This window comes from Pipistrellus hanaki (assembly GCF_964339955.1).
Source record: "Pipistrellus hanaki genome assembly, chromosome: 1".
NCBI lineage: Eukaryota > Metazoa > Chordata > Mammalia > Chiroptera > Vespertilionidae > Pipistrellus > Pipistrellus hanaki.
Window position 1 is genome coordinate 179,094,682 of NC_140503.1, and position 13,087 is coordinate 179,107,768.

Below are 13,087 nucleotides of genomic sequence, written 5' to 3' on the forward strand. Positions count from 1 at the left end.
GGGGGTATGGAAGGGTTGGCATGTGCCCTGATGTGGAATTCAACTAGCAACCTTTCAGTGCATGGATAATGCCCAACCAACTGAGCCACACCAGCCAGAGCTGCTTACTTTTTCTCATTGTACTACCCCAATATTTCTTTACAGTGTCAAACTCATATACTTAAAGGAGAGAAACCTGGATTTTTACTTAAAAAGAGAAAAATTTATTAAAATGTCAATATAAGAGAAACTAAGATGGCAGCATAGGCAAACATCTGAAATTGCTGAATATAATAGAATCAAGGACATTGAAAGGGAGTGGACTGACACTTCTCAGAGGGAAAAAGGGTGTAGGGGGTGTGGGAAGAGACTAGACAAAAATCGTTCACCTATGGATGAGGACAGTGTGTGGGGGGGGTAAGGGCAGAGGGTGGGGTGGGAACCAGATAGAGGGGAGCTAAGGGTGGAAAAAAGAGGAACAACTTTAATAATCCAAACAATAAAGATTTATTTTAAAAAAATAAAAATAAAAAATAAAAATGTCAATATAAATCTCATGTCATTGAAAAACTACAAAATGGGATATATATTTGCTAATGTTCGTTTTAATTTTGTTGCTTAAAACTCCAAATTCCCCCAAATGCGTTGTGCTACTAATACTTTTAAAGTTCAAAATCGAAATAAAGAGATGCTTTTAATCAATTAACATTATCTTTGTATATATGCCATGCATTGAGAAAATAGGAAATGGCCTGCTTTTTATTTAAAAGTGGAAACCTTTGGCTTCAAGCCTGCCAGGCAACACTCCCTGCTGACTTCCAGGTGGTGAGCCACGGTGGGCCTCGCTTCGTCACTGCATACGTGTAGCCAGGTGTGCAATCAGGTCTTTGGCATCTTGCATGGCGGACGGTATCTCTGAGCCATTCTCAGTCACTTGGGTCCCAAACAAGAACATCGTCCTGTCATTTCCCACGTCAGATAATCCCAAAGCTTCATGGATGTCTGTAATGTGATAGGCTGCTTTCAGATCCTTAAAGAATGAAAGAGATGGAAAAATTTTGGTTATTTTGCATTTATTGCTCTCAACCACCCCACATTCATTTTAATATGGAGGATATTGTGACCCCAGTATTATGACCCTATTGGTTGTTGAATATAAATGTTTTCATCAGAATTAAACCCTTATTTATGCATTATCATCAAAAATATTTTTTTGGAATAAAGTTAAACCGATATAACACCTTAATCAATTTTCTAAACAGTACAGTCAATCTGCTTCTAACTTTTTCTATTTTCCCAGAATTATATTTAATAGGATCAATTATTTTAAATCTAAAGAGATACTTAATTCATTAACTATTTGCCCATATCTCATTTTATTTTTAAAAATATATTTTATTGAATTTTTTTACATAGAGGAAGGGAGAGGAATAGGGAGTTAGAAACCTCAGCGAGAGAGAAACATCGATTCAGCTGCCTCCTGCACACTCCCTACTGGGGATGTACCCGCAATCAAGGAAAATGTCCTTTACCAGAATCAACCCAAGACCCTCAGTCCGAAGGCTGACACTCTATCCACTGAGCCAAACCGATTAGGGCCATATCACATTTTATTAATTATAGCACTTGCCATTGTGAGTTTTCTTTTGTGACCATTATTTCTACTCAACCAAAAAAATTGGGTCAAATTTTGCAGGGTGAAGGGAGACAGAGAAAGGAGCAGGGAGGAAATGGATTTAGAAAATGAAGTGATAGGAGAAAGAGGCCTAGAGAAGAGGACAGGTGGAGAGAAAGAGGGTAAGATGGGGAAGGTTTAAAGGAAGGAAACCCACAGGGAGAGAGAGGCATAAAGAGAAGAGATTAAAATGAAACAGAAAACCCATACTTCTGCTGCATGGCATGGCATGGTCAAAACCTTCTTTAAAATCAAGCAAGACAGTAGGTTAAAAGTTGCATTTGTAACTGGCTTTTGTTGTTTCATAGTGTTCTCCCTAAGGTTTAGGGGAGCATTTAAAAATGTTTGGGAATGGCAGAAACTGGTTTGGCTCCATGGATAGAGCTTTGGCCTGCATGCAGACTGAAAGGTGCCAGGTTCAATTCTGGCCAAGGACAAGTACCTTGGTTGTGGGCCCCAGTAGGGGGCAGGCAAGAAGCAGCTGATTGATGATTCTCTCTCATGGATGTTTCTAACTCTCTATCCCTCTCTCTTCCTCTCTGTAAAAAAAAACAAACAATAAAATATATATTAAAAAAATGTCTGGGAATGATTCAAAAGTGCGTTTTGTGTGTTTTTTTTCTTGTACTAATATGAACCTATCAGATTCCATCACTGGGAATCCATGAGTCTTCCTGATGTGCTGACCTTGGTATCTGGCTAGAGTTGATTACCTCTCTGGATGTCGGTTGTCCAACAGATTGCTTTCTGACTCCTGAATTCATGTAGTCTTAGGGCCTGAGTGATTTTATAACACTGGGTCCAGTGTTATAAAATGGGTCCAGTGACATGTGAATGATATCTCAAGTTAAGAAATTCACTGGTGGAATTTGAGAGGAAATAAATAGAAGGATGGTGTTGGATGGAAGAGAGGCTCCTTGTAATGGTAAAAGCCCATCAGGGATAATTCTGATATGAACATGGTGTGCAAATATTCGTTTGAGTCCCTGCTTTCAATTTTTTTCACTTGCTGGATCATATGGGAATTATACATTTAATTTTTTCAGGAACCTCCCATATTATTTTCCACCAACAATATACAACATTCCATTTCTCCATGGATGTTTAATAATGTTAATGTATGTGTATGAAATAAATTCAGATATGTCTAATTGATCTAAATTTCTTTTTTACATGGTAGACACAAAAATTTCGTTGACATCAATAATCAGCAAATGTTTATTGAATAAAATTTAACACATATTTGTGGGACACAAAGATGAATATCAGTCTCTACATTCAAGGTGTTTATAATCCAGTAGACCTAATAAGTTTAAATTGAGCTGACTGTACAGCATGCTGTTTAATATTTACTTGCTAAAAGTAGACATTTCTATTTCTTGTGTTAATGATAAAGCTATTGAGTACAAATTATATGTGCACAGATTTTTTTTTTTTTACCTGTTTGTTTGCAAATACAACCAGAGGGATGATAGGGTTTATTTTAATTAGCCGATGAAGGTATTTCTTGGCTTCAGGTAACCTGTTGTGATCTGCTGAGTCCACCACAAAGATGAGCAGCAATCCCCTGGACACGTACATGTCCCAATAGGACCGGAAAGGTTCACTACCACCAACTACAAAGAGCAGGGGAAGAAGACACAAAAAATCACAGCCACATTCTCCGAGGGGGGTCGGAAAGGCACAGTCACATAACTTCTGAACACTGTGCAGGGGTCCTAATGCCACTGGCTTAGAGTGTACCGCCTGAGAACCACCAGAGAGACGTCACTGGGGAAGGAGTGGGTGGAGATATTTACCTCCACAAGTGAATTAGTCATTCTGGAACATGAAGGTTCAGCATGAAATACAATACTAAATACTACAGTGGATGCCTATTATACATAGCAGCCATGGCAATCCCTGCATGTCCATCAGTTATAGCTAAAATAATAATAATAATAATAATAAATAAAAAATGGGAATAGCTACTAAAATAATTCAGGATGATGGATTAAAACACATTTCTCTAAAATAATTTTTAGGTGGACTGAATTCATTGGGTAGCCTCACCTGCACAATGTTTTCCTTAGCCAAAATCCCAGAATTTCTCTTCTTAATTTTGTACTGAGAGTTAATATAATCCTGTGGGCATTCACTAATACTTGCCTAAGAAAAAAAAGTGCCTTTGGATTATTTCATTCTACTGATTCTTCTCAGAAGAAACTTTTCAGTTAATGACAGTATTATATACACAATGAATTTAGTTTTTATTTTTTCTCCTAGGACAGGGGTTGGCAAACTATGGCAAACAGTCTAAATCTGGCCCACTGTCTATTTTTGTACAGCCCACAAAGAAAGAATGGATTTTTATAGTTTTATTTTTTTTTAATTTTGAAATATATTTTTATTAATTTCAGAGAGGAAGGGAGAGAGAGAGAGAGAGAGATAGAAACATCAATGATGAGAGAGAATCATTGATCCTTCGGCACACCCCACACTGGGGATCAAGCCTGCAACCCAGGCATGTCACCTGACAGGGAATTGATCTGTCACTTCCTGGTTCATAGGTTGATGCTCAACCACCGAGCCATGCCAGCTGGGAAATTTTACAGTTTTAAACATTTGAAAGAAAAAGAAAGAATACTATTTCATGACATGTGGACATTATACCACATTTACATTTCAGTGTCTACAAATACAGCTTTTTTAGAACAAACATGTGGATTTAATTCCACATTGTCTGTGGCTGTTTTCCCACTCTAACCTCAGAGTTGAGTAGTGGCCACAGAGACCAGGTGGCCCACGAGGCCTAAACTATTCACTATTCGGCCTTTTATAGAAAAAGTTTGCAGACCGCTGTTTTAGGAATCAATAAAAACATTTACCATACTAATGGGAAAGGGTCTTTATATTCCATTATTTCCCTTTGTATTGAGTCAGTCTTTGAAGTATTTTGTGGTTTTAATTTTTAAAGGATGTTGTATAAGTTTCTAAGTTGTTCATATGATTTAAATATATTAGTTTAAACAAGAATGAATATTTGTGTTCATTTCTTTCCCGATACCTGACGTTTTACGTATGTAGGGATTTTTATTTCAGTTATTAACTTCCAACTTAACTGCAGCACAGTCAGAGAACATGTTTTGATGATGCCTGTTCCTTGGAAATATGCTAAGACTTGCTGTACACCCCCGTGAGTGGTCAATTGTGATAAAAGTTCCATGAGCATTTGAGAATGTGTATTTTAGCTGTTGTGTGTAAGTAAATTAGACTAATTAGACAATTTTATATTGTCCAATAGATCAAACTTGTTGATTAAGTTCCAAGTTTGTGCATCTTTGCAGATTTTTCTCTCCTTGATGCTTTGAAAAATTGACATATACTATGTTGAAATCCCTCATTCCAATGATAGACCTGTCCATTTCTCCCCCTAGTTGGGTTCTTCCTCCCCTTCCTTTATTCCTTCCTTTTCATTTTAATATTTTGAAACTATTTTTTTAAGCTATTTATTTGGTCAAAATAATTATTTCTTCTACAGCTTCTGGGCAAGTTGAAACCTCTATTCCGAATTCATGCTTTTTTTCTTAAAGATTTGCTTACAGGTGTATCAATTTCTCTGCTCATTTTCTCTTTGTATCTGAATGATAGCAAAATCAAAAAGGTAACTGCAGTCATCTAAGTAGGCGATAATAGAGGTTCCAACTCAAATAAGAGTACGTAGGAAAGGCTGTAACTGATGAATGTGAGATTTGTTGTAAATAGTGTTTTACGGGAGGTGGGGTACAGAAGGAGCAAACAAGGGTGACTCTGGGTTTTCTGTCTTGAGCAATTTCATAGGTCCTGATCAGTGGATTATAAGAATAGGAACAGATAGGGAGACAACTCAAGCATTTTGCTTTGACGTTAGATTTGAGAGGGCAATGCGACAGCCAGGTGGAATGCGAGGTGACATTTGAATATGTTTGGGGTGGACAGATAAATCTGGGAGTCGCTGAAACCAGTTTGGCTCAGTGGATAGAGCGTCAGTCTGCGGACTGAAAGGTCCCAGGTTCGATTCCGGTGAAGGGCATGTACATTGGTTGCGGGCACATCCCCGGAAGGGGGTGTGCAGGAGGCGGCTGGTCAATGTTTCTCTCTCATTGATGTTTCTAGCTCTCTATCCCTCTCCCTTCCTCTCTGTGGAAAATCAATAAAATATGTGTTTTTTTTAAAAAAAAATCTGGGAGTCATCAGAGGATGGATGAAATCAACCAAGGAAAGGATGTAGAGAGAAGAGCACCTGACAAAACTCTGGGAACAGCAGTATTTAGAGCGGAGGGGACTCCAGAAGACTATAGAGCAGGGGCTTCTGGGCTGCCCTCTGTATACAAGAAGAGGTTTGGGGTTTGTCTGTAGTTGGGGCTGTAGAGAAGGAAGCACACTATAGTTACTTAAATTGCCTGTGGACTTGGGGTAACAAGGGAGGAGGGAGGCTGCTTTTGAAGGGGTATAAAGCCTTCCTCTCAACTGCCCTTTGTCACCACCACTGGAAAGAGGAAATAACAAAAAGAGCAGAAAGTGATTTCCCTCAGAGTGCACTCCAGTATTAAACTACAAATGCTTTCTAAATCTCTAGGAAAACCTGGCCCAGTATTACTTTTCACAAGGACCCAATGTTGATAATATTATACCCTGCTTACAGATAACAAAGGAGCTATCCTGTAACTAGTGAGAAAGGGGGCTTACTCTCCAGGAACTCCATCTGGCTGTGTTCAGTGTTGATGCACACTTCATGGAAACCTTGGGTGGGTGCCTCGCTGTGCTGGACTCTGTTTAAAGCTAGAGAGTAGAGAACACTGGTCTTTCCCGCTCCATCGAGGCCCAACACTAGGATATGATTATTTTTCTCCTGTGAAACAAAGGATAAGTCAATAAACCTATGCTGTCAGGGCCTTGTTTTCCTGGCCCCTGACAGAGTGCCTGCCTGTGGTAGGACCCAGGAATACTTGTGGGATTGTAAACCAGCATGAAACTTCACAAAATATTTAATAACTGTACCAGTTTATATTTTATAATTAGCCATTAGTTGTGTGGTGTTAATTGCATATTCCATCTCCATTCTCCAGTTCCTGGTCAACCTATTAAATAAATACTATATACACTGAGTGGCCAGATTATTATGCCCACCCCATCAGGACTTCATTGGGCCACCTTTTGCCTTCAATACTGCGGCGATTCTTCTTGGCATTGACTCCACGAGATGCTGAAAGGTGATGTGAGGAACCTGACACCATGCCTGATGACACTGTCCAGTTCTGTGAGATTTGATGGTTGTGGAACCAGCTGCCTGATGGCCCTTTTAACTTCGTCCCACAAATGCTCAATGGGATTGAGATCTGGTGATGGTGGGGGCCACCTAAGCAAGATAAAGTCTCCCTCATGTTCTTGAAACCACTCCTGCACAATATGAGCACTGTGGCATGGCACATTGTCTTATTGGAAGAAGCCATCTCCATTGGGATACACCATCAACATGATAGGATGAACTTGATCAGCAACGATACTTAGGTATATTGTGCTATTCAGAGGTTGTTCCACATAAACTAAAGGACCCAAATCATGCCAGGAAAACATGCCCCAAACCATAACATTGCCTCCACCAGCCTGAAGGGTTGTACTCATGCATGTGGGGTGCATGTTTTCATGCTTTTTCTGCGAAATTCTCACTCTGCCATCTGCATGATGCAACTGGAAATGTGATTCATCGGACCACATGACTTTTTCCAATGCTCGGCTGTCCAATCCTTGTGTTCCTGTACAAATTGGAGATGTTTTATCTTGGTAACTGCAGACAGCAAAGGTGTTCGAACAGGCCTTCGGCTTCCATATCCCATATGATGCAGTGTATGGCTAATTTGCCTACAAATGTCAGGTGGTCATAATAATCTGGCCACTCAGTGTGTATATATATATATATATATATATATATATATATATATATATATATAAAATATATATATATAATATATATATATATAATATATATATATAATATTATAGCCTGCTTACAGGATAACAAAGGAGCTATCCTGTAACTAGTGAGAAAGGGGGCTTACTCTCCAGGAACTCCATCTGGCTGTGTTCAGTGTTGAACACAGCCAGATATATATATATATCATTGCTGTTTGGGATCTTGGTACCTCCATGGTGCCTCCAGTATTAACTGTGCCGCCCAGCATATAAACATCTAAGGTCTCATTGATCTGCCTTGTCCTTCCAATTGGATCATTAGATTAAAAGCTCTTAAGGCGAGGTTCCCCTCTAATACTTTTAAATATAAGCATCATGATTAAAGAAAAGGCTAGGATTATAGAAGGTGCTAAATCAGTTCCATTGACAAATGAGCATATATAGAGAACCTGATGTAAAAACCTCTTGAAATAGATGTAAACTTTGGAAACATTCCATCAACATAACAGCCTTAGAAATTTTTATGATAAATGATTGAGGGACAACAAGGGCAAGCTGGTATGAAGAAAGAAATAGAAAGGTCAGAGTGCTCAGAAAGGTGACTTTTAGGATACACATTTCAATGTGAATAGTAATAAATGAGCAACAATTCAGCCAGACTGCTCACAGAAAACTAATTCTATTTCCCAAATAGCCTCCTAAAGAAGTTTCTCATGCACAAAAAAATAAACAAAAACCCCACCAGTAAATGTCTTCAATGCCACTGTTTTAAAAATAACAGTAATCTTATACATTGAACACTAAATGTTGATATTAGATTTAGACTAGATTTTAGATTAAAAAAGAAAAAGAGAAAAAAAGATTCCCAACAGCACTAGAATGTTTATCCCACTTTTATTTTACTTTATAATAAGATTCATGTGCAAGTAGGATGTTTTAAGGTCTGCTCTAATTCAGACTTGTGTAGAAAGCATGCTTTGTGAAGACTATCTACCGAATAACAGAATTTGAAAAGGTGCATGTTTGTTTTTAGAGTAAATTCTTGATGGTTTTAAAGCAAATGGTATTTCCATAGATGTTTCCTCTCTCCATCATATCTATTTTTTTAAATGTATTTCTTTATTGATTTCAGAGAGAGAGAGAGAGAGAGAGAGAGAGAGAGAGAGAGAGAGAAACATCAATGATAAGACAGAATCATTGGCTGTCTTGATTGGCTGCCTCCTGCATGCCCCCCACTGGGGATAGAGGCCATAACCCAGGCATGTGCTTTTTGGCCTGAATCAAACCTGGGACCCTTCAGTCTGCAGACCAACGCTCTATCCACTGAGCCAAACCAACTAGGGCTACATCTATTTTTTTAAAAATTGTTTTCTGAGAGGAAGAGAGAGATAGAAACATCAATGATGAAAATCATTGATTGGCTGCTGCCTGCCCACTTCCTACAGGGGATCCAGCCCAATCGTGACTTTCTGGTTCATAGATCCATGCTCATCCACTGAGCCACACTGGTTGGGCTGCATCTAAAAATAATAATGTCATTCTGGGAGTGACTGGTAAGGAAGAGTGACTTCATGTACAAAGGAGACTTGATTGGATGGTTTAAAACTGCATCATTTAAAGCAATGGTGGCACCAAGAAATGGACACAGGGTGTGGCATGTGTCCCCCTCATTATCTCCACAGTGGCCCTCTCAGGATACCTCAATATTTAATCAATTCTAAGATAAAAAATTTGTTTCACATTTTATTATCTTTAAATGAGGATTTTATAATCCATGGTATGTCTTACTTTTGTTGGAAACCTTTTTTTTCCCTTTCTTTCTTAGTGGTACCTAAAATAACGTGAAATATCATGAGAAAAGTTTCCTATTCCCTTTCCAACCACATCGCTAAGTTGACTCACCTTATCCAGAAATTCAGCAGGCACTGATGCTTCATATTTTGCTTACCTTTTAGTCTAAACCACATGCTTCATTATGTTTATAATCTAAGGAAATCTGGGATTATAGTAAAGCAATAGTTCAGACACAAAAATGTGATTCCAAACACCACTGTTTCTTGTCAGAAGTTATTCCTTTAATTACAGATGGATCTATGCAGTCTGTGTTTTACCAAAGATCAAATCTATATGAATAATTACATTGTTTAGAACTGGAAGCAGCTCTGAGCCCAGGAGCTCAGGCGCACAGAGCTCACTAAACTGACCCAAATGATGCCTGGCTTTTATTTTCTCTCCACACCCCACCCCAATTCTTAAAACTGTGGTAAAATACAGCCCTGACTGGTTTGGCTCAGTGGATAGAGCATCAATCTGCAGACTGAAGGGTCCCAGGTTCGATTCCAGTCAAGGGCATGTACCTTGGTTGTGGGCACAACCCTAGTAGGAGGTGTGCATGAAGCGGCTGATCAATATGTCTCCCTCATCGATGTTTCTAACTCTTTATCCCTATCCCTTTCTCTCTGTTAAAAAAAAAAAAAAAAAAATCAATAAAAATATTTTTTTAAAAACTGTGGTAAAACACACATAACAAAATGTATCATCTTAACTAGTTCTAAGCGTAGTTAAGTGGTATGAAACACAGTCATTCATAATGTTGTGCAACCATCACCGCCATCCATCTCCAGAACTCTCTTCATTTTGTAAAACAAACTCTGTTCTCATTAAATTCTAACTCCCGTTTCTCCCTCCCAGAGGAGCTGGCAACCATCATTCTATTGGCTCTATGGTTTTGACTACTCTATGGTTTTAACTGAGAGATCTCAGAAGCTAAAAGATAAATACCTATGATCTCACTTGAAATCATAGGTATTTATCTTTTAGCTTCTGAGATCTCTCAGTTAAAACGTTTGTGACCATCCCTTCTGGATGTCCGAAAACAGAAAATAATGGAAACAGTAACCACAATGCCCACAGAAAATGTCCAAACACTTCAAAAACCCAGCGGCACGAACTGAGGAACCCCGCACCTTCCGCCAAAGAATTTACCCAACGGAAAGAACTTGGAGAGCGAGCTCGCGTGCAGTGAGCGTTCAGGGCGGGTTTCTGTGTTGCGAGGTCTGTGTTGGGGTCGGTCTGTGACCTGGCCCTGAGCAGTGGAAGAGGAGGGGCCGCAAAAGGACCTTTCCTTGCGTCTCTTCTTCAACACTAGATTCTGATGAGACGCAGGTCGGGATTAGGGAGAGGGTGGGCAAAGGGAAGGGGCAGAGGAAGCTTGACCCGGGCACAAAGCCCCCGCAGCAGCCCCAGCTCCCTCCCGCTGGGCAGGGGCCTGGGACGTAACAGAGCTGGGCTCCGGCCTGGACCTTGGGGAGAGGGGCCGAGGCGTGTCTCTTACCGGCGGCTCCAGCACGGGCTTTCCTAAGACTCTGCGGTCGTCCTCTTTTCCCTTCAACTGTTCTTTCTCTTTGTCACTCTCGCTCTCTTTTTTCTTGTCCTCCTCTTTATTTCTACTTCTCTCCTCCTTCCCTTTTCCCTTCTCCTTTTCTCTATCCTTCGTTTTCTCCTTCTCCGAGTCCTTCCTTTTCTCTTTGTCCTCCTTTCCTTTTTCCGCCTCCTTTCCCTTGTCTTTCTTCTTCACCTTCCCCCTCTCCATCGTCACAGCCAGTTTCCCTCCCTCCTGCGTGCAGCTGTCCCGTCCCGCCAGGCGTGGCCCTGTGGGGCGGGGAGGGCGCAGTCGTAGACCCACGTAGATCCGCGTGGCGCAGACCGCCCCGCACTCCCCGCGGCGTGCGGGCTGCACCCGCCGGCAGCTGGCACTGCCCGCTCTCACCTCCCGGGCTGCGGGCTGCAGATTCGCCAAACCCGGGGGTGGAGGAAGGCGAAGGAGGGTCAGGACCAGACAGAGGGAGCCTGAGAGCTGAGTGGCAGGTTGGCAGCGCAGGAAAAGGCGTCTCCAGGGGCCACTCCTCGGGAGGGGCGCCAGGCAGGGCGTCTCCACACGGTCCAGATGGAAGCGTCTCACCTCCCCCGAGTCACCCCACGCCCACCCAGCCCCGCGGTCTCCCATCAGAAGGACCCCAGGGGTCAGAGCGCTGAGGATTCGCAGAGGACGCCCTCCCTATCCCGTTATTAATCGCAAGCCTAGAGAGTGAAGTCAGGTATCTCCTCGCCCTCCCGCCAGTGCCAACTTAACTACCGGTAGTACAATATCTGTGTTGCGAGGAGGTCTGTGTTGGGGGCGGTCTGTGACCTGGTAGTATCTAGAAATTGTCCAGGATGCTCAGGGGAAAACAGGAACGTGAATGGTCCTGATTTCAAATTCTCATATTTTGCTTTCAAAATTCTTGATCAAATTAAGTCTGCCAGGATCATAGCTACTAGGAATGCAGGGTATTAAAATATATATATATATATAGCCCTAGGCGGTTTTGCTGAGTGGCTAGAGTCTGCCTGCTGATTAGTCTCACGTTCCACGAAACCGGTTTGGCTCAGTGGATAGAGCCTCCGTCTGCGGACTGAGGGGTCCCAGGTTCCATCCCGGTCAAGGGAATGTACCCTGGTTGGGGACACATCCCCGGCAGGGGGGTGTGCAGGAGGCAGCTGGTCAATGTTTCTAGATCTCTATCCCTCTCCCTTTCTCTTTAAAAAGAAAATCAATAAAATATATATTTTTAAGAAATAAAAGTCCCAGGTTCTATTCTGGCCAAGGGCACATGTCCTGGTTTTGGGTCCAATCCCCCTCCCCGCCAATCTTCCTACCCCACCCGGGGGGCATAAAGGAGGCAGCTAATCCATGATTCTCGTTATTGATGTCTCTCTCTCTCCCCGTCCCTCTGGGGGGGGGGGGAAATAAAAAAATTTTGGGGGCTCCAAATGATCCAATATGCAACAAATTAGGAAATCCACAGGGCTTTTCAAAGGTTCTGTAATGTTTCTTAATTGATTATATGGATGTTCTTTTATTTTGTTAAATTGGACCCTCGTATATTTCACAAACAAAATTATCTTACACAATAAAATGACTTTTATCAGATCTATGTTTCATTTAGGTTGTAAGGAACAATGAATGAATGGCAGGATCCAGAAGGCTTTAGTGATGCAACTATGTTTAAGGTTAGAAGTGTCCAAGTAGTCTTGAAAATGCTGTGTTTAATAACTTAATAAAATGTTTGCTCCTCAATTTACTTACATGATGGATTTTCAGGGAAGTTAAAACGGGGGTCTCTCAATCCCATTAGTTTTGTGGCTTTGCAGGAAGGGGTCGGAGAGAATTTTATTTTTATTTTACATATTTACTAGAGGCTGGATGCATGAAATTCGAGCAAGGACATTGGCCCTGGCCTCCGCCCGCAGCCAGGGGCCTCTGCCATCTCCGCCGCAGCTCCCACCCGCTGCAGCTTTGTCCAGAAGGACAGCTGGAATAATGTCCAGTCCAATTAGCATATTACGCTTTTATTATTATAGACTGATTTCAGAGAGGAAGGGGTAGGGAGAAAGATTGAAACATCAATGAGAATCACTGATCACCCACAACCTGGGCATGTGCTCTTGACCAGACTTGAA

The 13,087-nt window shown here is 41.2% G+C and overlaps 1 protein-coding gene across 5 annotated transcripts; it reads right to left on the reverse strand.

Moving 5' to 3' along the window:
• Positions 1 to 230: 230 nt before the first annotated feature.
• ARL9 (ARF like GTPase 9) lies at positions 231 to 11,367 on the reverse strand. Of its 5 annotated transcripts, XM_084899496.1 has the most exons (5): positions 10,920 to 11,367; positions 10,571 to 10,657; positions 6,362 to 6,524; positions 3,095 to 3,270; positions 258 to 1,009 (listed from the first exon to the last, which is right to left on the reverse strand). In XM_084899496.1, exons 1-5 carry the CDS (start codon positions 11,175 to 11,177, stop codon positions 830 to 832), a joined length of 864 nt encoding a protein of 287 aa, XP_084755622.1. In that variant the 5' UTR covers positions 11,178 to 11,367; the 3' UTR covers positions 258 to 829. The 5 variants fall into 5 exon arrangements, with proteins under 5 accessions (XP_084755626.1, XP_084755625.1, XP_084755622.1 ...); XM_084899497.1 differs by lacking the exon at positions 10,571 to 10,657; XM_084899500.1 differs by lacking the exons at positions 3,095 to 3,270; positions 10,571 to 10,657 and having other exon boundaries at positions 231 to 1,009; positions 10,920 to 11,052.
• Between the last annotated feature and the right edge of the window lie 1,720 nt (positions 11,368 to 13,087).

What these genes read in the sequence shown, in the direction of transcription:
- ARL9 (XM_084899496.1), bottom strand. Translation starts at nt 11,177, where the DNA reads ATGGAGAGGGGGAAGGTGAAGAAGAAAGACAAGGGAAAGGAGGCGGAA. An exon ending in AGCCCGTGCTGGAGCCGCCG is followed by an intron (nt 10,658 to 10,919) that starts GTAAGAGACACG and finishes GCCAGGTCACAG; the next exon opens with ACCGACCCCAACACAGACCT. An exon ending in CCAGATGGAGTTCCTGGAGA is followed by an intron (nt 3,271 to 6,361) that starts GTAAGCCCCCTT and finishes TGCTCTTTGTAG; the next exon opens with TTGGTGGTAGTGAACCTTTC.